This window comes from Dasypus novemcinctus, chromosome 3 (assembly GCF_030445035.2).
Source record: "Dasypus novemcinctus isolate mDasNov1 chromosome 3, mDasNov1.1.hap2, whole genome shotgun sequence".
Lineage (NCBI taxonomy): Eukaryota > Metazoa > Chordata > Mammalia > Cingulata > Dasypodidae > Dasypus > Dasypus novemcinctus.
The window spans coordinates 6,700,953-6,725,255 of record NC_080675.1 but is presented as its reverse complement, the minus strand read 5'-3'; the positions used below and the strand labels follow the sequence as shown (position 1 = coordinate 6,725,255).

Here is a 24,303-nt window from a genome sequence, read left to right as displayed (position 1 = left end):
ATCTATTGAGATGGTCATGTAGTATTTGTTCTTTAATCTGTTGATATGGTCTATTACATTAATTGATTTTTGGATGTTAAACCAACTTTGCATTCCTGGGATGAATCCCACTTGGTCATGTGTATAATCCTATTTATTTGTTGCTGAATTTGGCTTGTTGGTATCTTGTTGATATTTCATCCTTTTTAGTTTTAATATCTCTATTATTTTTAAAAAATATTTATTTATTTATCCCCCACCCTCACCTCCCGTTGTCTGCTCTCTGTGTCCATTCACTGTGTGTTCTTCTGTGTCTGCTTGTATTCTCATTAGGCAACTCTGGGAACTGATCCTGGGACCTTCTGGAATGGGAGAGAGGCGATCATTCTCTTGTGCCCCCTCAGCTCCCTTTTCTGCTACGTTTTCTTATTGTCTCTCCTCTGTGTGCCTTTTTGCATCATTTTGCTGCACCAGTTCTCCACTTCAGCTGGCACTCATGCATAGGGTGGCACTCACGTGTGGGCTGACACTCCGCGTGGGCCAGCTCAGCACGCAGGCCAGCTTGCCTTCACAGGAGGCCCTGGGCATTGAACCCTGGACCTCCTATATGGACCTCCTATAAACAGGAGCCCAACTGCTTGAGCCCCATCCCTTTCCCTTAGTATCTTTATATTAAGTTATAAACCTCAGAATACTTTCTATCTTTAATTTACACAGTCTATCATTTAAAGTGATTTCAAGAATAAGAAAAAAGTCAATAATCAACATTTCTGGTGTGCTTCTTATTTTTGTGTGGATCCACAGTTCTCTCTGGCATGATTTTGCACTTCCCGGAAAGACTTAATCGTTCCTTATAGTGCAAGTCTGCTGGTAAAGAATTCTTTCAGCTTTTATGTGCTGCGTATAGAATTCAGGTTGACAGCTATTTTCTTTCAGTACTTAAACACATTGTGCCATTGTCTTGTTTGTTTTAGGAGAAATCTATTCTTCTTATCTTCCTCTTTATGTAATGTTTTATATCTGCTGATTTTAAGATTTTCTCTTTTTCCATCTGTACATCTTCTTTGGTGAGGTGTCTGTTTAGATGTTTTGTCTGTTTTTAAATTGGAATATTCATTTTATTCAGTTAGTTTTAAGAGTTGTGCATTTTGCATACAAGTCCTTTATCAGATGTAGATTTGCAAAAATTTCCTTCCAGTTGTGGCTTGTCTTTTAATTCCATTAACAATGTATTCTATAGAACAAATATTTTTAATTATAATGTATTATTTTCAATTTTTTTCTTTCATGGATCATACTTTTGTTGTTGTGTCTAAAATGTCATCACCAAATCCAACATCACATAGATTTTCTCCTACGTTTTCTTCTAGAAATTTTATGGTATCGCATTTTATATTTAGATCTATGGTCCAATTTGAATTAATTGTTTTAGGAAAAATGTTAACATCTGTGTCTAGATTCATTTTTTTCTGCATTGATCAAGAGGATCATGTAATTTTCCTTCTTCAGTTTACCAATGTAGTTTATTTACGCTAATTGATTTTCTTGTGTTGAACTACCCTTGCATACCTGGGATAAAATCCACTTGATCATGGTGTGTAATTCTTTTTTTTTTTTCTCATTCTTTTGAAGATGTATTTCTTTATTTTTATTTCTCCCCACCCACCTTGTGGTCTGCTCTCCGTGTCCATTTGCTGTTCTTCTGTGTCTGCATGTCTTCTCTTTAGGCAGTACTGGGGATCAATCCTGGGACTTCCAGAGTGAAAGAAAGGGGCTTGATCTCTTGTGCCACCTCAGCAACCTGGTCTGCTGCGTCTCTTATTGTCTCTCCTCTGTGTCTCTTTGTTGCATCACCTTGCTATGTCAGTTCTCCACTCAGGCCAGCTTGCTGTATGGCAAGCACTCCTGCATGGACCAGCACTCCTGTGCAGGCTAGCCCTCCACTCAGGCCAGCTTGCCATATGGGCCTGCATTCCACATGGGCCAGCTCTCTGCAGGGTCAGCTTGCCTTCACCAGGAGGCCCCAGGAGTCGAACCCTGGACCTCCCATGTGGTAGACAGGAGTCCAATCAGTTGAGCCACATCCTCTTCCCTTGTATAATTCTTTTAATGTGCTTTGCATTCTGTTTGCAGGTATTTTGTTGAGGATTTTTGTGTCTATATTCATTAGAGATACTGGTCTATAGTTTTCTTTTTCTGTGGTATCTTTTTCTGGTTTTGGTATTAGGGTGATGTTGGCTTCATAGAATAAGTTTGGCAGCATTCTTTCCTGTTCAATTTTTTGAAAGAGCTTGAGCAAGATCGGATTAGTTCATCTTTGAATGTTTGGTAGAATTCACCTGTGAAGCCAACTGGTCCCAGGCTTTTCATCTTTGGGAGGTTTTTGATGACTGTTTTACTCTCTTCACTTGTGATTAGTTTGTTGAGGTCTTCTATTTCTTCAAAAATGTGTTATTTAGTCTCCATATATTTATGAATTTTTCCTTTTTCTGGATCATTATTGATTTCCAGTTTTATTCTGTTATGTTCAGAGAAAGTATTTTGTATAATTTCTATCTTTTTACATTTATTGAGACTTGTCTTGTGGCCCAAAATTTAGTCCATCTTGGAGAAGGATCCATGAGCATTTGAAAAGAATGTGTATCCTGCTGTTTTGGGGTACAGTGCTCTACTGCAGTGTTAGGTCTAGTTCATTTACCATGTTACTCAAGTTCTCAGTTTCTTATGTTCTGTCCAGATGTTCTATCCAATACTGAAAGTAGTGTATTTTTTTTTTAAAGATTTATTTATTTCTCTCCCCTTCCTCTCTGTTGTCTGCTCTCTGTGTCCACAAGTTGTGTGTTCTTCTGTGTCCACTTGCACCCTCGGTGGCACCAGGAAACTGTGTCTCTTTTTTGTTACATCGTCTTGCTGTGTCAGCTCTCCATGTGTGTGGCACCACTCCTGGGCCATGCAGGACAGCTCTCCTTGCAGGGTGCACTCCTTGTGCGTGGGGCACTCCCACGCAGGGGCACCCCTGCATGGCACTGGCATTCCTTGCATGTGGCAGCTCTGCGTGTGGGCCAGCTCACCACATGAATCAGGAGGCCCTGGGTATCGAACCCTGGACCCTCCCGTATGGTAGGTGGATGCTCTATCAGTTGAGCCACATCTGCTTCCTGTAAGTAGTGTATTGAAGTCTCCACCTATTATTGTAGAGACATGTATTTCTCCCTTCACCTTTTCCAGTGTGTGCCTCATGTATATTGGGGCACTGAGGTTAGGTGCATAAATATTTAGTTATTTTTTCTTGTTGAACTGCCCCTTTTATAAGGATGACCTTCAACCCTTATAACAGTTTTGCATTTAAAATCTATTTTGTCCAATATTAATATTGCTACTCCAGCTCTATTTTGGTTGCTATTTGTGTTGGAATATCTAGATTCTTTTTTTTCTTTTTTTTTTTTTTGTCTTTGCATATGGACATGCAACTGTTCCAGCACTATTTGTTGAAAAGACTATCCTTGCTTTTGCTTCTTTGCTTCTTTGCCAGAGATTAGTTCATTATATTTGTGGGGTGTATTTCTAGGCCATCTATTCTGGTCTATTGATCTATGATCTTTCACCAGTACTATGCTATTTTGATTGTTTTAGGTTTATAGTGAGTATTGAAGTTAGGCAGTGTTTGTTCTCCAACTTTGTTTTTTTCCTCAGAGTTGTGTTGGCTATTCTGGATCTTTGGTCTTGCCATGTAAACTTTAGAATCAGTTTGTCAGTATCCACAAAATAGCTTGCTAGGACTTTGATTGGGATTGTGTTGAATAGGTAGATCAAGTTGGGAAGAGTATCGTTTAACAATATCGTATCTATTAATCCATGAACATGGAATATCTCCCCAAATATTTAGATATTCTTTGACTTCTTTCATCAAGATGTTATAGTTTTCTACCTATAGATCCTGTACATATATTATTAGGTTTATAGCTAAGAATTTCAGTTTTTGATCCTATTGTAAATGGTATTATATTTTTAATTTCAGATTCCAATTGTTCCAGACAAGGATGCCCACTGTCACCACTGTTGTTCAATATTGCACTAGAAGTTCTAGCTAGAGTAATTAGGCTAGATAAAGAAATAAAAGGCGCCCAAATAGGAAAGGAAGAAGTAAAACTTTCACTATTCGCTGATGATACCCTATGTCTAGAAAATCCTGAAAAATCCACAACAAAGCTACTAGCTAATAGACAAGTTCAGCAAAGCAGTGAGATACAAGATTAATATGCAAAAATCAATAACATTTCTATATACTACTGAAGAGCAGTCTGAGGAGGAAATCAGAACAAAATTTCATTTATAATAGTAATTAAAAGAATCAAATATTTAGAGTAAAATTAAGTAAGGACGTAAAAAAACCTGTATTCAGAAAACTACAAAACATTGCTGAAAGAAACTGAAGAAGATTTAAATAAATGGAAGGACATTCTGTGTTTATAGACTGGAAGATGAACTATCATTAAGATATCAGTTCTACCCAAACTTATTTACAGATTCAACACAATCCCAATAAAAATCCCAATAGCCTTTTTTTTGTACAAACAGAAAAGTCAAGTTTTAAATTTATTTGGAAGGACAAGGGGACCCCAAATAGCCAAAAATGTCTTTTAAAAAGAAGAACACAGTTGAGAACTCTCGCTTCTTAACTTTAAAGCATATTACTGGTAAACAGACGTGGCTCAAGCAGTTGGGCTCCCATTTACCATATAGGAGGTCCAGGGTTCCATGCCCAGGGCCTCCTGGTGAGGGCAAGCTGGCCCACGCAGAGTGCCAGCCCATGCAGGAGTGCCACCCGTGCAAGATGATGCAACAAGAGACACAAAGGAGAGACAATAAGAAGACATAGCAAAACAGGGAGCTGAGGTGGCGCAAGAGAGTGATTGCCTCTCTCCCATTCCGGAAGGTCCCAGGATCATTTCCCAGAGCCCCCCAGTGAGAATACAAGCAAACACAGAAGAACACATAGCGAATGGACACAGAGCAAACAATGGGGTGGGGGTGGGAGGAATAAATAAATCTTTTTTAAAAAGCATATTTCTTAGTTAACAGTGCTAAAAACAGCATGGTACTGGCATAAAGTCAGACAGATTGATGGATTAAATTGAATTGAGAATTCAGATGTAGACCCTCACATCTATGGTCAAGTGATTTTTGACAAGACTGTCAAACTCTCCCAGCTGGGCCAGAACAGTCTGTTCAACAAATGGTGCTGGGAGAGCTAAATATCCATATCCAAAAGAAAGAAAGAGGACCCGTATCTCACACCTTATACAAAAATTAACTCAGAATGGATCAAGGACAACCAAAAACTCCTAGAAGAAAATGTAAGAAAACATCTTCAAGATCTTGGTAGGCAATAATTTCGTAAACTTTACACCCAAAGCACAAGCAACAAAAGAAAAAATAGATAAATGGGACCTCCTCAAAATTAAATACTTTTGCCCTTTGACAAAGGACTTTGTCAGAAGGGTAAATAGGGAGCCGACTTTATTGTTTATTATTATTATTTTTATTATTGGAATAATGAAAAGGCTCTAATAATGATTAAAGTGGTAAGTACATAACTATGTGATTATAACAAATACAACTGATTGTACACTTTGGATGAATTTATGCATTATTAATATGTATCAATAAAATTGATTTTTTAAAAAAATTCCAGTTGTTCCTTGTTGGTACATAGGAAAGCAATCAACAACTGTATATTGCATTTTGTATATTGTATCATGCAACCTTGCTATAATCACATATTTCTGATTTTTTTCCATCTTTCTTTGGGATAGTCTACATAGACAATTCACATCTGCAAACAAAGACAGTTTTATTTCTTCCTTCACAATCTGTTTACCTTTAATTTCTTTTTCTTGTCTTATTTCACTAGCTAGGTCATCCAATAACAATTCTGAATAGCAATGGTGAGAGGAGACATCTTTGTCATGTTCTTGATCTTAGGGGGAAGGTATCTGGTCTCCCACCATTAAGTATATAAGTATGATGTCAGTTGACATATTTTGTAGATATTCTTTATCAAGTTGAAGTTGTTATCCTCTCTTCCCAGTTTGCAGGATTTTCTCTTTATGTCTAGTTTAAGGCAACTTAATTATGATGTGTGTGGTACTTTGACGCTGCATATACCCCAGAAGGACATGTTCTTTAATCTTTTTCTGTGGGTGTGGACTCATTGTAAGTAGGACCTTTCGACAAGGCTACTTGTCAAAGTGTTAAGTTGCGACCCACTCTTTCAGGATGGGCTGTAATCCTCTCACTGGAATGCTTTATAAATGGAATGACACACGTGCGCGCGCACACACACACACAGGGAATGTGAAAGCCACAGGGAGCAAAAACCTGAAATCAGCGAAACCTGGAAGAGAAGGGAGAGACCAGCAGAAGCTGCCAGGTGCCTTGCCATGTGGTAGAGGAGCCCAGCATCACCAGCAGCTGGTCTTCAGGAAGACAGCATCACCTTGATGCTGCCTTGATTTAGACATTTTCTTGGCCAAAAGTGTAAGCTCATTGTTATAAACCAACCCATTTCATGGTATCTGCTTTGAGCAGCCTAGTAAACTAAATCAGATTTGCCTTGGTGTGATTTGCTTCATATTTCTTGGGCTTGGGAGTCATTGAGGTCTTTTTTTTATTATTGTTTTTTTAAAAATATTTTTTAGTTACTTCTCTCCCCTTCCCCCGCCCGCCCCTCCCAGTTGTCTGCTCTCTATATCCATTCGCTGTGTATTCTTCTGTGACCAATTCGATCCTTATCAGTGGCACCAGGAATCTGTGTTTCTTTTTATTGTGTCATCTTGTCATGTCAGCTCTCTGTGTGTGCAGCGCCATTCTTGGGTAGGCTGCACTTTCTTTCATGCTGGGAGGCTTTCCTTATGGGGTGCACTCCTTGCGCGTGGTGCTCCCCTACATGGGGGACATCCCTGCATGGCACAGCACTCCTTGTGCACATCAGCACTGCTCATGGGCCAGCTCCACATGGGTCAAGGAGGCCTGGGGTTTGAACCATGGACCTCCCATGTGGTAGGCGGATGCCCTATCCATTGGGCCAAGTCTGCTTCCCTCATTGAGGTCTTGATATGTGGCTTTATACTTTTCATCAAGTTTGGAAAAATGTAGGGCATTATTTCTTCAAATCCTTCTTTGTTCTCTCCTTTCCTCGAGTTACACATATATTGGGGCACTTGAAATGTCTTACACACTCATTGATGCTCTCGTTTTTTTTTTTCAGCCCGTTTTCTCTGAGTTTCAGTTTTGATAGCTTCTGTTGCTATTTATTCACATTCCTAAATCTTTTCCATTAATCCCTCTAGTGTACTTTTTTTTTAAGATTTATTTTATTTCTCTCCCCCCCTCCATTGCCTGCTTTTTTGTGTTCATTTGCTGTGTGTTCTTCTGTGTCCACTTATATTCTTGTCAGCAGCACCAGCAATCTGTGTTTCTTTTTTGTTGCATCATCTTGCTGCGTCAGCTCTCCATGTGTGCGGCACCACTCCTGGATGGGCTGCGCTTCTCTCCTGTGGGGCGGCTCTCCTTGTGGGGCTCACTCCTTGCATGTGGGGCTCCCCTATGCGGGGGATACCCCTGCGTGGCATGGCACTCCTTGTGAGCATCAGCACTGCGCTTGGGCCAGCTCATCACACAGGTCAGGAGGCCCGTGTTTCAAACCCTGGACCTCCTATATAGTAGGTGAGCACTCTGTCAGTTGAGCCACATTCGCTTCCCAACCTCCAGTGTACTTTTCATCTCAGACATTGTAGGTTTCATCTCTAGAAGCTTGGCTTTTTAAAAATGCATGTCTTCCATATGTCTGCTTAAGATATTCAGTCTTTCCTTGAGGTTTTTTTAACATGTTCACTGTAGTTAGAATAACTGTTTAATTGTCCTTGTCTGCTAATTCTATCATCTGTCTCATTTCTGGGTCAGTTTTGCTTGGCTGGTTCTTTCTCTCATTATGGGTTATATTTTCCTGCTTCTTTGAATGCTGGTAATTTTTTTATTGGATGCCAGATATTGTTAATTTTATCTAGTTGGGTGCTGGACAATTTGTACTTCTATGAATATTTTTGAGCTTTGTTCTGGGATGTGTTAAGTTACTTGGAAACAGTTTGATCCTTTTGGATTGCACTTTTAAGCTTTGTTAGGTAGGATCAGACCAGTGTTTAGTCTAGGACTAATTTTCCCCTTCTACTGAGGCAAAACCTGCTGAGTTCTTTCCTCAGTGCCCTGAGAATTACGAGGTTTTCTGCTCTGGCTGATGGGAAAAGGAACTCCTGCCAGCCCAAGTGTTTTAGTTTCCTTGTTGCTAAAGCAAATACCTTGCAATAGGTTGGCTTAAACAATGGGAATTTATTAGCTCATGGTTTAGGGGTTACGAGGGGTTCAAGGCAAGGCCTCATCAAGGTGATGCCTTCTCCCCGAGGACTGGCGTTTCGGGGCTGGCTGCCCGAGGCCCTGGGTACTGGGCTCCTCTGCCCATGGCAGTGCAGTCTCTGGCCTCTCCTGGCCTCTGCCTTCTCCTCCAGGTTCCCTTGTCTTTCAGTTTCTTGCTTCCATGGCTTTTTCCCTGTCTGAATTTCATTCTGCTTATAAAAGACTCCAGTAATAGGATTTAGATTCATCCTGATTCAGCTAAGGTGGGCCACACCTTAGCTGAAGTGACCTCATCAGAAGCCCTGCTTCCCCTGGGCTCACACCCACGGAAATGGATTCGTTTCAAAACCGTGTTTTTCCGGGGTGCATATCTCCAAACCAGCACACTGAGCTCTGGTGATTGTTCTGTCATCTTTTTGGCTGTTTCTTTCCCCAGCCTTGGGTAGTTCCCTCGTGTCTGTGCTGACCACGTTCAGCTCAAGATTCCGGGGTACATCTGCAGCTCCCTGAAGTTTTCTCCCTTCGTAGCTCTCTCCCGCCTTGTACTCTGCCCTTGGCTTGGCTTCTGTGGACTTCCAGCTCTGCCTCCTGAATTTAGGGAGATTGCCAGGCTCCTGTGGTTCTCCCGCCCTGTCCCCAGGCTATTTGCTAGTGCAGTCGTAGGGTTCTAGTCTTTTGTTTACCATCTCCAAGCAATTACCATCCCTCTTTGTCTGATGTCCACTATCATGAAAACCATTTCTTTTTCATTGTTTTGGGTAGGACAGTACGTCCAGTTCCTTTAACTCCATCCTGACACTATGAAATTGGAAGTTGGTGGCACTTTTTAAAGAATAGTTGCAATAGTTTTATTAACAGAATACTGTTAATAAAAAGGGGCAAAAAAGTTTTACAGTAACAGCAACAAGACCAAAATATTTTTTTGATAGGAAGCTAGAAGGCAAGTTGAGCAACAGCAGTCTATGCATTTTCATTCTGAAATGTCTTCCATGAACCAAATACGTATACTCTATTATCCTGAAGAGGGACCACCAGGAGACCAGGAGGGGTCTGTATGTTTTAGAAACTTGTATTTTGGAGACCCAGTTATGCAACTTTAGCCCCTGTATTAGTCAGCCAGAGGGGTGCTGATGCAAAATACCAGAAATTGGTTGGTTTTTGTAAAGGGTATTTATCTGGGGTAGGAGCTTACAGTTCCCAGGCCATAAAGCATAAGCTACTTCCCTCCCCAAAGTCTATTTCCACGTGTTGGAGCAAGATGGCTGCCAGCGTCTGCGAGGGCTCAGGCTTCCTGGGTTTCTCTGGGCTCAGTGCCTCTGTTTTCTCCACAAGGGCAGCTATAGACTATGAGGCTCTCTAGGCTTTGCCTCTCTCCACAACTATTAGGTGCACAGCTCTGTCTCTCCCCGGGGCTCCAGCTGAAGACTTCAGCATCAAACTCCAACATCAAAACTCCAACATTAAGATCCTCAACTCTGTCCTTTGCCATGCCTTTTATCTGTGAGTCCCCACCCACCAAGGGGCTGGGACTCAATGCCCTAATCATAACTCAATCACACCCAGGTACAGACCAGATTACTACCATAATCCAATATCTATTTTTGGAATTCATAACCATATCAAACTGCTACAGCCCCATTGGTTGATTTTAGCCCATTTACATTGGGCTTTTGTGACCTTCTTCCCAGTGGGTAAGGGAATATTGTCTGAAACCAAGTAAAACTATAAAGTCTAGAATTGCAGTTAGTTCTTTGTGGAATGTAGCCATATAGTACTTTAAATAGAGTATTTTCATACTAATGGAACTTAAAAGAAAAGTATAAGAATAGATATTATTTTATTTTATTTTTTGTGGAAAACTTTTGAAGCCACCATGTCAAATAAAAATTTATTAAAGCTACCTTTTAAAGATATTTTTGTTAAGTCAGCTTACAAACTGACTATTATTTTATCCAGAGGTTACGGTAACAGAACAAGAAGATACTGCAATAGTCTGCATATGCATAAACGTTTAGATGAACAGGTTCAGAATTCTAGTACCTGATCTTTTTTAAGTTCTACCCGAATACTCATTATCTTGTCTGTTCTCCCCTTCCTCACCTCCATAATTTAAATCTTTTCTTTTTATGATTAGGATTTAGCAATCCTGCATGACTTTCTAGGAGCATTATTTAAAAACCCTATGAATCTGTTTTCTTCCTCTTCTGCTTTCATCCCAGCTGTTCCCAGAGACTGGATATGCTGCCGCTTCCCTCACTCCTGCTGCTAGTGCCCTTCCGAGCAAAAGGCCAGATGCTTCTTTTAACCCTTTTACAACACACCCAGCACATAAAATTTCCCATTTTAACTGTTTTTAAATGTACAGTTTAATGGCCTTAAGTATGTTCACCATGTTGTATGACCACCACCATCGATGACCAAAACTTTCTCATCACCCCGTACCCCTGGCCCCTGTAGACTTTCATCGGCTGTCCTGTAGGATTTGCCCTTTCTAGGAAGGCCACCTAAGTGGACGCAGGATCTGTCCCGCTCTGTCCGGCTTTCGCTCAGCGAGGTGATGCCTGGCTCCCTCCTTGCTGGAGCACGCACCAGCACTTCCTTCCTTTTCCTGGCCAGTCGCGGGCCCATGTGGACAGACCACGTGGAGTTTATCCAGCCATCCGCCGGTGGGCACCTGGGTGCGCCCAGCTTTCACTCCGACAGTGTGCTCTCGTCGACCCTCGCCGCTGCTAGAGCCCTGGGCCCCAGGCAGTTGGTGCAGTGGACACGGTTTCCTTCCCGAGGACGTGTTTCCTCAACTGTGCCTGGCCTTGACGAGGGCCGCGAGGCGGGACCCTGTGTCCTGGGGTGGGGCTGCTGGCCGGCGGCACAGAGCCAGAGCTGGCAGCAGACGCATGGGCACTGCGCGCCTCCCGCCGCTGTGGGCTCTGCTCTGCCTCGGAAACGCCTGGCTATGCCCAGCGGCAGTTACCTGGCAGGAAGGTAAAGGGACGCTGTCCCACACCTGAACAGTTACACGCTGTTGAGTGTATAGAGTCCCGTGCATTTCCCCAAGGAAAGGCGCAGCGCCCTCCGTCCTTCTAGTTCTTACAGAACTCAGAATCCGAGCCGTAAAACAGAGAGAGGGTTGTCTTTTTCAGCCTCCCCTAACATCCACAAGAATGTGAGAGCTTTCCCAAAAGAGAAAGAGGCTCCATTGTTACACTGTTTAAATGACAGCCATAGAGAAATGTCAGAGGGCTCAGGAGCTAAAATTACTTGGAAATAAATAATTTACTAAGATTTATTTTATTTGTGCTGTATTACCAATCTAAGGAAGATTTCTTTGATGGAATTCAGATGAAATCTCAGACCTTGCGCTGTGGAAACCTGTAAAGTGTTCAGAGGTTGGAAACGGTTTGTGTTGGTTAAGCCAAGTTTTGGGTTTTGTTTTTCATTATGCTAATAAGCTCCCCCCCCACCACCACCATCTGAATTGAAGTGTAAAGTCACTCGAACAACACTGGTCTTTTCTGTGCCCAGAAAGGTCAAGAGCTTCAGACAGCTTACACGGCTGCCAAGAAGCCTCCCAGTCATATTCTTCAGATTAATTACCTGTAGGAGTAGAAGTAAGAAAATCCATTACAGGTTAAAGCAGTGGTTCTGGAAGGATTTGAAAAACACTAGGGTTACATCATGGGGAAAACTAAAGCAAATCGCAGACATGGAGGTTCTCTCAAGCTGAGCAGACTTTAATTTTTATCACTTCCATTTGAAAGCAGATATTGAGGCGCTTGGTCTTCTGCTTTGCCGGGGTTGAAGGATCAGATGTTTCCTATTCAGAGTTGGCACTGTAATTAAAGTCCAGTCTGATCTATGCAGTTTTATTAAAGCTATCGCCATAACAGACTGAGACCCACAGTGATGCTATTTTCAACGATAAGCTTTTGGAAGACAGGGATCAGGTCTGCCTTGTCTGACTTCATATGTTCTTATATCATATTGATTTGGAAATGCATGAATATGCTCTAGAGGCTATTTTGTGCTGGCCACAAACATCGAGGTGCCCAGGTCCCGCTGAGTGTGTGGACCCTCTCCAAGCTTGTCGCCCGCACGACCTGCACCGAGGTCACAGAACGCCTGGCTCCGTCTCACACGTGCTTTCCTGACTTAGAAAGCAGGGATCATTAAGAAGACACTAATTGCCAGCTATGAATAATAATTTGCATAACTATGTTAAGACAGGACATAGGAATGTTTAAGGAAATGTTAAACTTGAATTTACTTTGCTCATTTTCATCGATAATAATAATAATAATGACCATAGCTTAATTGTAGCTTACGTTTATAAAGCATTTACTATATGCAAGCTGTATTCTAAGTGCTCTACATATATTAACAACCCCATGGGGTAGATGCTCTTACTGTCCCTGTTGTACCGAGGAGGACACTGAGGTGCATATCAGTTAAATAATTTGCCCCAGGTCGCACCGTTAGTAAGAAGCAGAGCTAGGGTTTGACCTAGCTTGACTTCAGGGTCCCCCCTCTTAACCACTGAAGTATGTGCCTCTTGCACAAGTATTCTCCAACACAAACATCACCGTAGAATAAGCGCTCCCTCCCGGCCTTCCAGGTGAGGCCAGACACGGTCAGGTTGCCTGCCACGCCCCGCAGAGGATTTTATTCAGCTGTTTAATGGCTTGGCCGAGGGAGGAGCATTGTTGCCGTGGCCCACCCTTTCATTCACAAGTTAGCAGACTTTATTAAGCTGTTTAATTGCTCCGCAGAAGGAAGACAAGTGTAAATTAATACCTCTTTTTATTCCTCTCACTTCTCTCATTTGATTATCTTGACGTTATGAAAGAGAACTGTCCTACTTTCCTATCCAGGTCCATGGAAAAATGGAGAAATCCCACAGAGGCTCTGGCCATTCTCAAGAAGTTGTTTAGAACTTCAGGATGGTCTCCTTCCAATAAGCAACAAGTATTGTTTTCACTGAAATAATTGAGCAGTCACAGTGTAATAGCAACCAACCCCAAGCAAAAGAACCCTTCTACTTGGCAAACCCAACGGATACAGCTTATTCACTTGAAGTCTCATTAAGTTTTTCATTTTATTTCTTCAGTTAAAATTCAATACAACTGACTTCTTTGTGACAGCCTGTATGTTTTTAATACATATATACATTCGCTTAACGATTAGGAAACTGTTAGAATATGAACAGTTCCATCTCCCCAGTAAAAACACTTTGATGCTACCTCTTTGCAGGAACACTCAGCTGCCACCCCAACCGTTGGCATCCACTGATCCTCTTCCTTCACTACAGTTTTGCATTTGGGAGAATGTCATTTAAATGGAATCGCTCTGTATGTAGCCTTATGAGTCTGTTTTCCTTTCCTTGCATGATACCTTTGAGATTCACCCACGTTGTTGTGTATAGGGCGTTTTTTATATTATTAAGAACTGTTGCATTGTATCACTCTATCATAGTTGTTTATTCGCTCACCAATGAAGGATAGGAGTGGCTGGGTCATATGGTAAGGATATGTTTTTAACTTCTTAGGAGACTGCTGGACTGGCCTCAAGTGGCCCTTACGTGTTCTCACCAGCGGTGTAGGAGAGTTCCATTAGCTCCACATCCTACCACAGTCAGTGTTGTCCGTAGTTTTCTCTGATGGCTCATGAAGTTGAGCATCTTTTCGTGTCCCTATTTGTCATCTGTATTTCCTCTTTGATGAAGTGTCTATTCAAGACGTTTGCCTATTTTTTAATTAGGCTGTCTGTCTTTAAAAGTTCTTTATATATTCCAGGTCCAATTCTTGTCAGATATGTTATTTGTAAATATTCCCTCCCAGTTCTGTGATTTGTCTTTTCATTCTCTTAACTCTCTTTCACACAGCAACAGTTTTTAATTTTGATGAAGTCCAGTTGATCTTTTTTTTTTCTTTTGGTGTCCTATCTAAGAAATAGTTTCCTAGCCCAAGATCACAGAGATTGTTTCCTCAGAATTCTTTTGAAGATGGTGAGTTTTTCATTTTATGGTTAGAACTATAATCCATTTTGAGTTAACTTTTGTATAAGGTGTGAGGTTGTTGAGGTTGAGGTCCACATTTTTTTGCCAGTGGAGTTCCAATTGCTTCATCACCATTTATTGAAAGAAAAAAAAGACTATGCTTTCGCAATTGGATTGCCTTTGCACCTGTATCATTAAAAGACCATATTTTTCTGTGGGTCTATTTCTGGACTCTGTTCTCTTCCATTGATCTATGTGTCAATCCCTTTACTGATACTGAACTATCTTGATTACTGTAGCTTTATATTAAGTCTTAAATGCGTAGTGTGATTTCTTCAATTTTATTGTTCCTTTTCAAGATTTCTTTTAAGATTTATTTTTCATTTCTCTCCCTTTCCTCGCCCCCTCCCCAGTTGTCTGCTCTCTGTGTCCATTCACTGTGTGTTCTTCTGTGTCCGCTTGTATTCTTGTCAGCGGCACCAGCAATCTGTGTCTCTTTTTGTTGTGTCATCTTGCTGCATCAGCTCTCTGTGTGTGCAGCACCACCCTAGGCAGGCTGCACTTTTTTTGCGCTGGGCGGCTCTCCTTACAGGGTGCACTCCTTGCTCATGGGGCTCCCTACGCGGGGGACACCCCTGCATGGCACGGCACTCCTTGCATGCATTAGCACTGCATGTAGGCCAGCTCATCACATGGGTCAGGAGGCCCTGGGTTTGAACCTTGGACCTCCCATGTGGTAGGCAGATACTCTATCCGTTGAGCCAGATCTGCTTCCTTTTCAAGATTGTTTTGATCATCTTAGTTTCTTTACCTTTCCATATAAATTTTAGAATCAGATTGTGTATATGTACAGAAAAATCTTGCTAGCATTCTGATCTCTATTGCTAGCATTGTATATCTCTATTTATTTAGGTCTTCATTGATTTTGTTGATCAATATTTGCTACTTTTCAGCATATAGATACTGTTTTGTTAGGTTTATACCAAAGTAATTCAATTGTAAATAGTTTTTTGTGTTTTTTTTTAAGTTCAGTTTCCCATTGTTCACTACTAGCATAGAGAAGTGATTGATTTTCATGTGCTGACCTTGTATCCTATGACCTTGCTCAACTCACTTATTAGTTCTAGGAGACTTGAGGTGGGGAATTTGGGGGGTTTTCCACATAGACAATTGTGTTGTATATGAATGGGGACAGCTTTATTTCTTCTTTCCCAATTTATGTACCCTTAATTTCTTTTTCTTGCCTTATTACAGTGACCCAGACTTCCAGTATGATGGTAAATAGGAGTGATGAGAGTGGACATCTTTGCCTTGTTATGAATGTTAGGAGAATTCATTCAGGCTTTCACCCCTAAAAATGATGTTTACTGTAAGTTTTTTGTAGATGCCTCGGGTGAGAAGTTCCTTCTAATCCTAGTTTGCTGAGAGTTTTTGCAACTGCTTTTTCTGAATCTGTTGAGAAGATTTTATTTTCTTTAAACTGTTCATATAGTGGATTGTGTTGATTGATTTTTGAATATTGAGCCTGTCCATTTTCCCAGAATAAACCCCTCTTGTTTGTAGTGTATTACCACTACTATTATATATTACTAGATTCAATTTGCTAATAATATTTTGTTTGTTTATGAGGGATATTGGTTTGTAGTTTTCTTTTCTTGTATTATTTATCTGGTTTTGGTATTAAGGTAATGCTCTCCTCATAAAATGAGTTGAGAAGTCTTCTTTTACCTGCTTTCCTCTTGGGAGAGATTGTGTAGAGTTGGTATTATTTTTTAAAATGTTTGATAGAAATCACCAATGAAACAATCTGGGCCTGGGGATTTCTTTTTTGAAAGATGTTTACCTACAAGTTCAATTTTAAAATAGTCGCAGAATTATTCAGGTTGTCTATTCCATCTTGAGTGAATTATGGTAGTTTGAATTATGGTAATCTAAGTTGTTGAATTTATGTGCATAGAGTTGTTCATATTATCCCTTATTATTCTTTTTAAAAATATTAATGGAGTCTAAAGTGGTAGCTCCTCTTTCATTCCGATTTTGGTCATTTATGCCTTTCCTCTTTTTCTTGGACAGTCTTGCTAGATGTTTATCGGTTTTATTTATTTTTATTTCTGTTGCTCCTCTTTCGTTCCCGATGTCCAGGTTCTCAGACTTTCACACTGTTGACTGGCCTCTTTCTTCCTTCTTGGCTCCCTTGGATTTCATGGCAGAATTCTCTCCAGTTGTTTCTCTCTCAGCCACCTTCTCACGTTCTCTTCCTCTGCCTTTCCTTTCAGGGCGGCTGCTGCTAGGGCTCTTGCCAAGCCCTCCTCCCTTCTTTCTCTGCACACTCTTCCTGGCCCATCAGTGATCCCGTGGATTTAGCTACTGCCCAGATGCTGATGACTCCCAAATTTCTGACTACAGTTTTGATCTCGCTTTTGTACTCCAGACCTGATTATCCCACCTGCTGCCGCGGCATCTCCCCAAGTGTTCCACAGGTTCATTAAACTCAGCATGTCCACATCGGAGCTCTGTGAATGCACAGCCGTGTATCCTGTCACCTGTGCCTGAACCTGGACCCCCATCCCTCTCTCTCTGCCCCTCCCTACTCCCACACACATCCCACCCACTTCCTGATACACAAGTGTATCATCTCCACCCACACTGCTTCTGCCTTGGTTCCTAATGTCTTGCCTTCTATAACAACTTGCTAATTCAACCTGCCCCCTGTTTTGTCTCTATCCTCTTCATCCTTGCAGACTATCATCTTGAAACAGATACAGATCTTGCTTGCTGTAAATCCCAGTGCCATCGGGATGAATTCTGATGCCTTCAGCATGGCCTACAAGATCCTCTGTCATCTACATTGCCCGCCTCCACTGCTCCTTCCTTGGTACCTGCCTTTGGCTACTTGCTTTCTCAAGCCTTAGGCTCCAGCTGTACCAGACTACTTAAAATTTCCAAACAGGACCAGGCATTCTCTTACTTCCCTGTCCCTCTAGCTCTTGCTATCCTTACCTGAAATGTCTTCCATCCCAGCCACCTAGATCCTGTTTCTTCATGTAATGAACTCCTACTCAACTTCCAAAACTTCGTCTAGGAAACCTGTCCCATATTCTCCCTTACCCACCCTCCCCAGTCTGAGTTAGTAAGAGGCTTTTCAGTGTTCTCAGGTTTTTGCTTAATTGCGTCATGTCACTTATTCTTCTGTGTCTCCCCCACCACAAAAACATGAGTTTCAAGGAGGTGGAAACCACGTCCTCAGTATCTAGTCCAGTACCTACCTTAGTGTTGGTATTCAATAAAGGTTTGAAAAATGCATATTAAAAGAACCACTTTTTTGAGGACCCTTGTTGGTCACTGAGCCAAGTATTAGGGACTCAAAGTATAAATAAAAATACTGTCTAAACATCTCACTGTAGCCAGGAGAGACAGAAAAAGGACATACACCCATATGTGCATATCCACCGATTCCCCTAATCAAAACAGTACAAATCCTGTGAAGAAGAGAGGATCTACTTCTAGGAGGGGAGGAGTGTGAGAAAAGGATATTTGCCAGTTGTTCTTGTTTCATGGTTTGTTTTCTTTAAAGAGATAAGCCTAGAATTTTTAAAAATATGTATTACACAACGATTTCTTCATAAGAGCTTAACAGTTTTAGATCTGTGTGGGAGCTTGCTAAGTTCTCTTGGTTCATAGTTATTTATTATCTGCTATTCTCTTGGAAGTGCCATAGAAGGGCACACTTGAAAATATTTCTGTGTATGAAACAATTACATGTTACTTAGAAAGCTGACGGAACTTGAATTTAGGGGCACAATAGAATTGGATCCAGGAAGAAGAATTTGTGTGATGGCAGATTTTAATATCAAAGGCCACTTGCTATTATCTGAATATTCCTTATGCTCTCATGTTTTCATGTTTCTGTTTAAATTTTTCCTTTGCCTGGAATGCCATTCTTCTTGCTTTTCTACCTGGTGAAATATATATATCCTTCAAGACCAATCTTTGCTTTCTCCTGTATTCCCCAATATAAATAGTATCTCTTTTTCTGTGCTTATTGAATATTCCTCAATTACGTAATGTACCAAATTATTTTAGAAATTTGTGGAGCTGCATCTTCCCTATTAGAGAACTTCTTAAGGATACCTGTGTGAATCAATCATCTTTATATGCCCAGCAAATAATTTAATGCATGTAACCTATGAGATACTCATTTTCCTGTTTATTCATTTCTTACCAAGTATTTATTGAGTTCCTATTGTGTGTTAGATACTGGGCTTGATCAATAAACAAGCAGAAAAGATCTGTGCTTTCACGAGGTTGTATTTTATTTTCTTTCCAGAGAACTAGCTTTTGAGTTCATTGATTTTTCTCATTGTTAGTCCAAGTTCTGGTACACTGATTTCTGTTATCTTTGTTTGTTTCTTCCATTTGCTTGATTTGGGTTTAATTTGCTCTTCTTTTCCTAGTAACTTAAAGTGAGAGCTAAGAATCTCCTCCTTTTTTAATATAGGGATTTAGTACTGTAAATTTCCGTAAAGCACTGCTTAAGCTATGTCCCACACATTTTGAAATGTGCAATTTCACTGTCATTCAAGTTGACGTATTTTCTAATTTTTCCTGTGATGTCTTCTTTGACTCAGTGGTTATTTAGAAGTGTGTTGTTTCATTTCCAAACATTTAGTTTTTTCCTGTTTATCTCACTGTTACTGATTTCAAATTTAATATCATGGTTAGGGAACATACTCTTTTAATCTTTAAATTTGTTCAGTTCTCTTTTATGGCTCAGAGTATGGTGTATACTGATAAATGTATCATGTGCTTTTGAAAATAATGTGTGTTCTGCCATTGTGTGTTTTTCTATACATATTAAGTTAAAGCAATTTATAGTGTTTTTCAAATCGTCTATGTCTTTGCTAATTTTTTTATTAGTTGTTCTATGAGTTGCTGAAAGAGAGGTGTTAAAAATCTAACCTGGGGAAACGGGCTTTGGCCCAGAGTTTAGGGCGTCCGTCTACCCCATGGGAGGTCCGCGGTTCAAGCCCCGGGCCTCCTTGACCCGAGTGGAGCTGGCCCATGCGCAGTGCTGATGCGCGCAAGGAGTGCCATGCTACACAGGGGTGTCCCCGTGTAGGGGAGCCCCACGCGCAAGGAGTGCACCCATAAGGAGAGCCGCCCAACGCGAAGGAGGGAGCAGCCTGCCGAGGAATGACGCCGCCCATACTTCCCGTGCCGCTGACGACAACAGAAGCGGACAAAGAAACAAGATGCAGCAAAAAGACACAGAAAACAGACAACCAGAGGAGGGGAGGGGAATTAAATAAATAAAAATAAGTCTTTAAAAAAAAAAATCTAACCTATACCTGTGAAATTATTTATTTTTCCTTTTAATTCTGTCAATTTTTGCTTCCTGCATTTAGAAGCTTTGTTATTGGGCACATACATACTTGTGTTTGTTATGTCTTCCTGATAAATTTATCCCCCTCCCTTTTTTAAATTGTGAAATAGCCCTCTTAATCTCTGATAATACATGTTACTTGACGTCTGTTTTATCTGATCCTAATATTGCTGCTCCAGCCTTCAAATGCTTACTATTTGGATGGTATAATTTTTTCCATTCGTTTACTTTCAATCTGTGTCTTTGTATTTAAAGTATGTCTCTTATAGACAACATATAGTTGGATCTCTTTGAAAAAATTTTTCTGACAATCTTTGCCTTTCATTTGATGTGTTTAATATAATTATTTTAATGTAACATTTAGTATAATTATTTTATGTTATGTTTCACTTTACCATTTTATTTTTTGTTTTCTACTTGTCTTATCTCTTTTTTTATAAATCTTCTTCTCCTTTTCTTCCTTATTTTGGATTATTCAAATTTATTTCCAGTTCATTTTAATTTTTTTGTTGGCATTTTAGCTATAATTCTTTTTATTACTCTCCAATAGTTGCCCTAGGGATTCACTTTTGATAGACCACCTATGTTAAATGTATACTTCATGTGAGACATTGAAGTCTTGTAACCTGATAAGTCCGTGACTGCCCCTTCCTTTATGGTATAGCAGTTAAATTTATTACATGTACATGCATTGTAAAATCACAAGCCAGTGTGGTAATTTTTGTTTTAAATAGCCACAAAGTTTATAAGAACAATAAGAGAAGGTAAAAAGAAAAAAGTAGTCTTTGAACTTACTCAGATATTTACCATTTCCAGTGCTCCTCATTGTTTTTGGAGCGTCTGTGTTTCCATCTTACACAATTTCTCTTCAGCTTTAAGAACTTTCTTTAACATTTTCTGGAGTTCACATCTAGTGATAATGAATTCTTTCAGTTTTTATCTAAAAATATCTTTTTTTTTTTACATTCTTGAAGGATTTTTTTGTTTGTTTGCCACATACAGAATTCTGGATAGATTTTTTTTTTTTCATTAAGTACTTCATTCAAAATGTGATTCTTTTACTTACTGAGGAAAACTGTATCATTTTAAGTTATTTATGTGTCAATTCCATTATTTTGTTCATTTTAGAGTTGTACTCAATTTCTTTTATTTTCTTTTGAAATTGAATTCCATTTCCTGATTCTTAATATATCAGGTACTTTTGGATTATTTCCTGTACATTATGAATGTTAAGTAGTGGAGCTTCTGCATTTTCTTTTTTTTCTTTATGTCTTGTTTCCTTTGTTTTAGCAGGTAATTTTCTGGGCCGAGCGTGACATATAAACTATTTCTTGGGCAGCCCCAGTCTCAGTTCTAATCTTTTTTTTTTTTTTTTTAAGATTTATTTGTTTATTTAATCACCCCCTCCCCCGGTTGTCTGTTCTCTGTGTCTATTTGCTGCGTCTTGTTTCTTTGTCCGCTTCTGTTGTTGTCAGCAGCACGGGAAGTGTGGGCAGCGCCTTTGCTGGGCAGGCTGCACTTTCTTTCGCGCTGGGTGGCTCTCCTTATGGGGCGCACTCCTTGCGTGTGGGGCTCCCCTATGCGGGGGACACCCCTGCGTGGCAGGGCACTCATTGCGCGCATCAGCACTGTGCATGGGCCAACTCCACACGGGTCAAGGAGGCCCAGGGTTTGAACCGTGGACCTCCCATGTGGTAGACGGACGCCCTAACCACTGGGCCAAGTCCGTTTCCCAGTTCTAATCTTTTGTATTTAGCTGAAATACTGCAGTCTGTTATGTACATGCATATTTCAGATCTGCAGGACCTAGGCTAAAACCATGAAAAAGGGAGATAGCTTGCTTGGTTCTCCATCTCCCCTCCACCTCCAGAGTCTGTATGGTTCTGTTTGCTCCCCAAAACCTTCAGGTAGCTGGTGTTTTTGTATTATTTCTAGGTTTTAGCAAAAGTTTTCTGCATTTGGGGCTATCTAGTAGGGTCTCAGCCTTATCATACCTGGAAACAGAAGTGACTTCCCTGGAGCTTACATTTTTAGTTTGGAGAGTAGACAATAAACAAGATGATCACAATTTGTATTTTACATGCCATGAAAGAAATTAATAAGACTGATGTGATAGAGAGTGACAACTTTAGATAAGGTTTTTTAGAAGGTTCTCTGAAGAAGTTCTATTTGAGTTGAGACCTAAAGAACAGGAAGAATCTGGTCATACTCAAGGCTAGGTGAAAAATATTTCAGGCAAAGGCAAGAGCAGATACCCAAAGCCCTAAAGGAGGGAAGGCCAGATTGGCTGGCTGGAGCTTGGTAAGTGAAGGGAAAAACAATTAAAAGGAATGTCCATGTGACGGCCAGGTCCTGGGCCTCAGCAGACTTGCGGCTCCTACCTTCTAGTTTGTTGGACTTACCCTGGCCAGCTGACAGGGAGGTGAAGAGGGTCAGCCACCACACCAGGGAGCCAAGAGTGCCTACAGCTGCAAGCAGGAGAATTGCATCCAGCATCCATGTGGGAGCTAAGCCCCCTCTTGATACAGAAGGGGACTGGTAATAACCATCCCAGGGTCCACAGGATGGAGGAATAGAAAATACGGATTAGAGTGCACTTACTGCTGTTCTGCTGGGGAACTACTGTGATTAGTAAGGGAAGAAATCGTAGTAGTGATGTGGAGACGGTGGCCACGGTGGCTGCTGATGGTAGGGAGATGGAAGAAGAGATACGATGTGGGGACATTTTCAGAATTTGGAGTTGTCCTGAGTGTTGCTGCAGGGATGGATGCTGGACGTTGTGTGTCCTGCCATGGCCCACTGGGTGGACTGGGGGAGAGTGTGGACTACAATGTGGACCACTGTCCATGTGTGCAGCGGTGCTCCAGAATGTATTCGCCAGGTGCAGTGGATGTGCCGCGATGATGGAAGAGGTTGTTGATGTGGGAGGGGTGGGAAGGATGGGGTGGGGGTATATGGGGACCTCATATTTTTTTAATGTAACATTTAAAAGAAAATAAAGAAGAAAAAAAAATGAGGTTGGAGAGGCAAGAAAGAGTCAGGTCATGGGGGGGGCCTCATAGACCTTGGTAAGGAATTGGAAATGACTAATTCTGTACCAGAAAATGCAGTCACCTTAACTGTAAGGGTATGCTACCGAACAGATTTGTACCACTCAAATTGCTTTGTTAATGTAGCCAGTCATGACAAGTCTTGACTGAAGGAAAGTGTGGCCTTGTGAGTCTGTGAGCCACCTGTCAGCACCATTGGAGCAAAAGCTGGGTGCCGTGCAGAATGGATTTGTGCAATGTGTGGGTTGAAGTGATGTATTCTAATATCCCGTCTATACCTGAGATTCTTGGATATTGGTAAAAAGATGCATTGCTCTGCTTCTAAAAAAATACGGTGGCAATTAAAAGCACAATTTAACATATAAGAAACACAAACACAGAGACTAAAAAGACTATAGCAGAATGAAGATGCACAGTTCTAGGCAGTAAAAGTTTTCACGTGATTCCTTCACCAGAGCAGTTGTCTTTGTTTTTACATTTTATGACGTTAAAGAAATGTGCTAATATATGTTTACTGATCTGATTTCTGTGGGGAGCCTTTAAAACTCACTTGATCATTTCCTTTGGTTTAGATGACAGCGCTTCTGCTGCAAGTAGCATGGAGGTAACGGACCGCATCGCTTCACTAGAGCAGCGAGTCCAGATGCAAGAGGATGACATCCAACTGCTCAAATCTGCTCTGGCCGACGTGGTTCGGCGGCTGAACATTACTGAGGAACAGCAGGCCATGCTTAACAGGAAAGGACCTACCAAAGGTGGGCATTTCAGGTGTACAGGAGCAGTGGTGAGATTGGCTTCATGAAATCTTGCTCTAGCAGGCATACTGTTAATGCTGACAGAGGACCAAAACTTACAATAGCACAGAAATGACTTTGCTTTATCAAAATCACACTTGGTTTGACAATATTTTTTCTTGATGGTGATGGATTGTGTTGGTGAATTGTATAGCCCAGTGGTATACCTGTGTAGGTGATCAGTAAATGCTTGTTTTGTCAAGGAAGGAACCATCCAAAATGGACCATTGAGGACAGTTGTCTCGAAATTCTCTGGCATGGGCATGATCCTTTGGGCTCCTTCTAGAGGATGTTCCATCTAGAAACATTTTGGATCTCTCTCATCATTTGCTTTGTACTCAACTTATACTATCAGTTCGGATCAGCCCAGCAAATATTTAATTATTTATATGTGAGACACTGAACCAAGTATGGGGGCACAAAGGTGGCTGGCCCTTCCCTTGAGGAGCTCAGAACCCTGAAACTTATCCTAGCATTTTCCCCCTCTCAGTGCTGAGCTCCTCCAGGGCAGAGCCTTCTGTTTCTTTTGGATCTCCTTTTCCTCAAGGATGCCACTTGGTACAGCGGTCTATACTTAGATTTTTTTTTTAAGATTTATTTATTTATTTCTCTCCCCTCCCTCCCCCCCCACCAGTTGTCTGCTGTGTCCATTCGCTGTGTGTTCTTCTGTGACCGCTTCTATCCTTATCAGTG

The 24,303-nt window shown here is 41.0% G+C and overlaps 1 protein-coding gene across 7 annotated transcripts in view; it reads left to right on the top strand.

The window, feature by feature from the left end:
• The window catches only part of EML1 (EMAP like 1), a 205,085-nt gene that overhangs the window by 95,109 nt on the left and 85,673 nt on the right, over window positions 1-24,303 (top strand). For all 7 annotated transcript variants that reach the window (XM_058291734.2, XM_012522702.3, XM_058291727.2 and 4 more), the window contains exon 2: window positions 23,389-23,571. In XM_058291734.2, coding sequence (XP_058147717.1) covers window positions 23,389-23,571 — 183 coding nt within the window. The remainder of the gene's footprint in view (window positions 1-23,388; window positions 23,572-24,303) is intronic.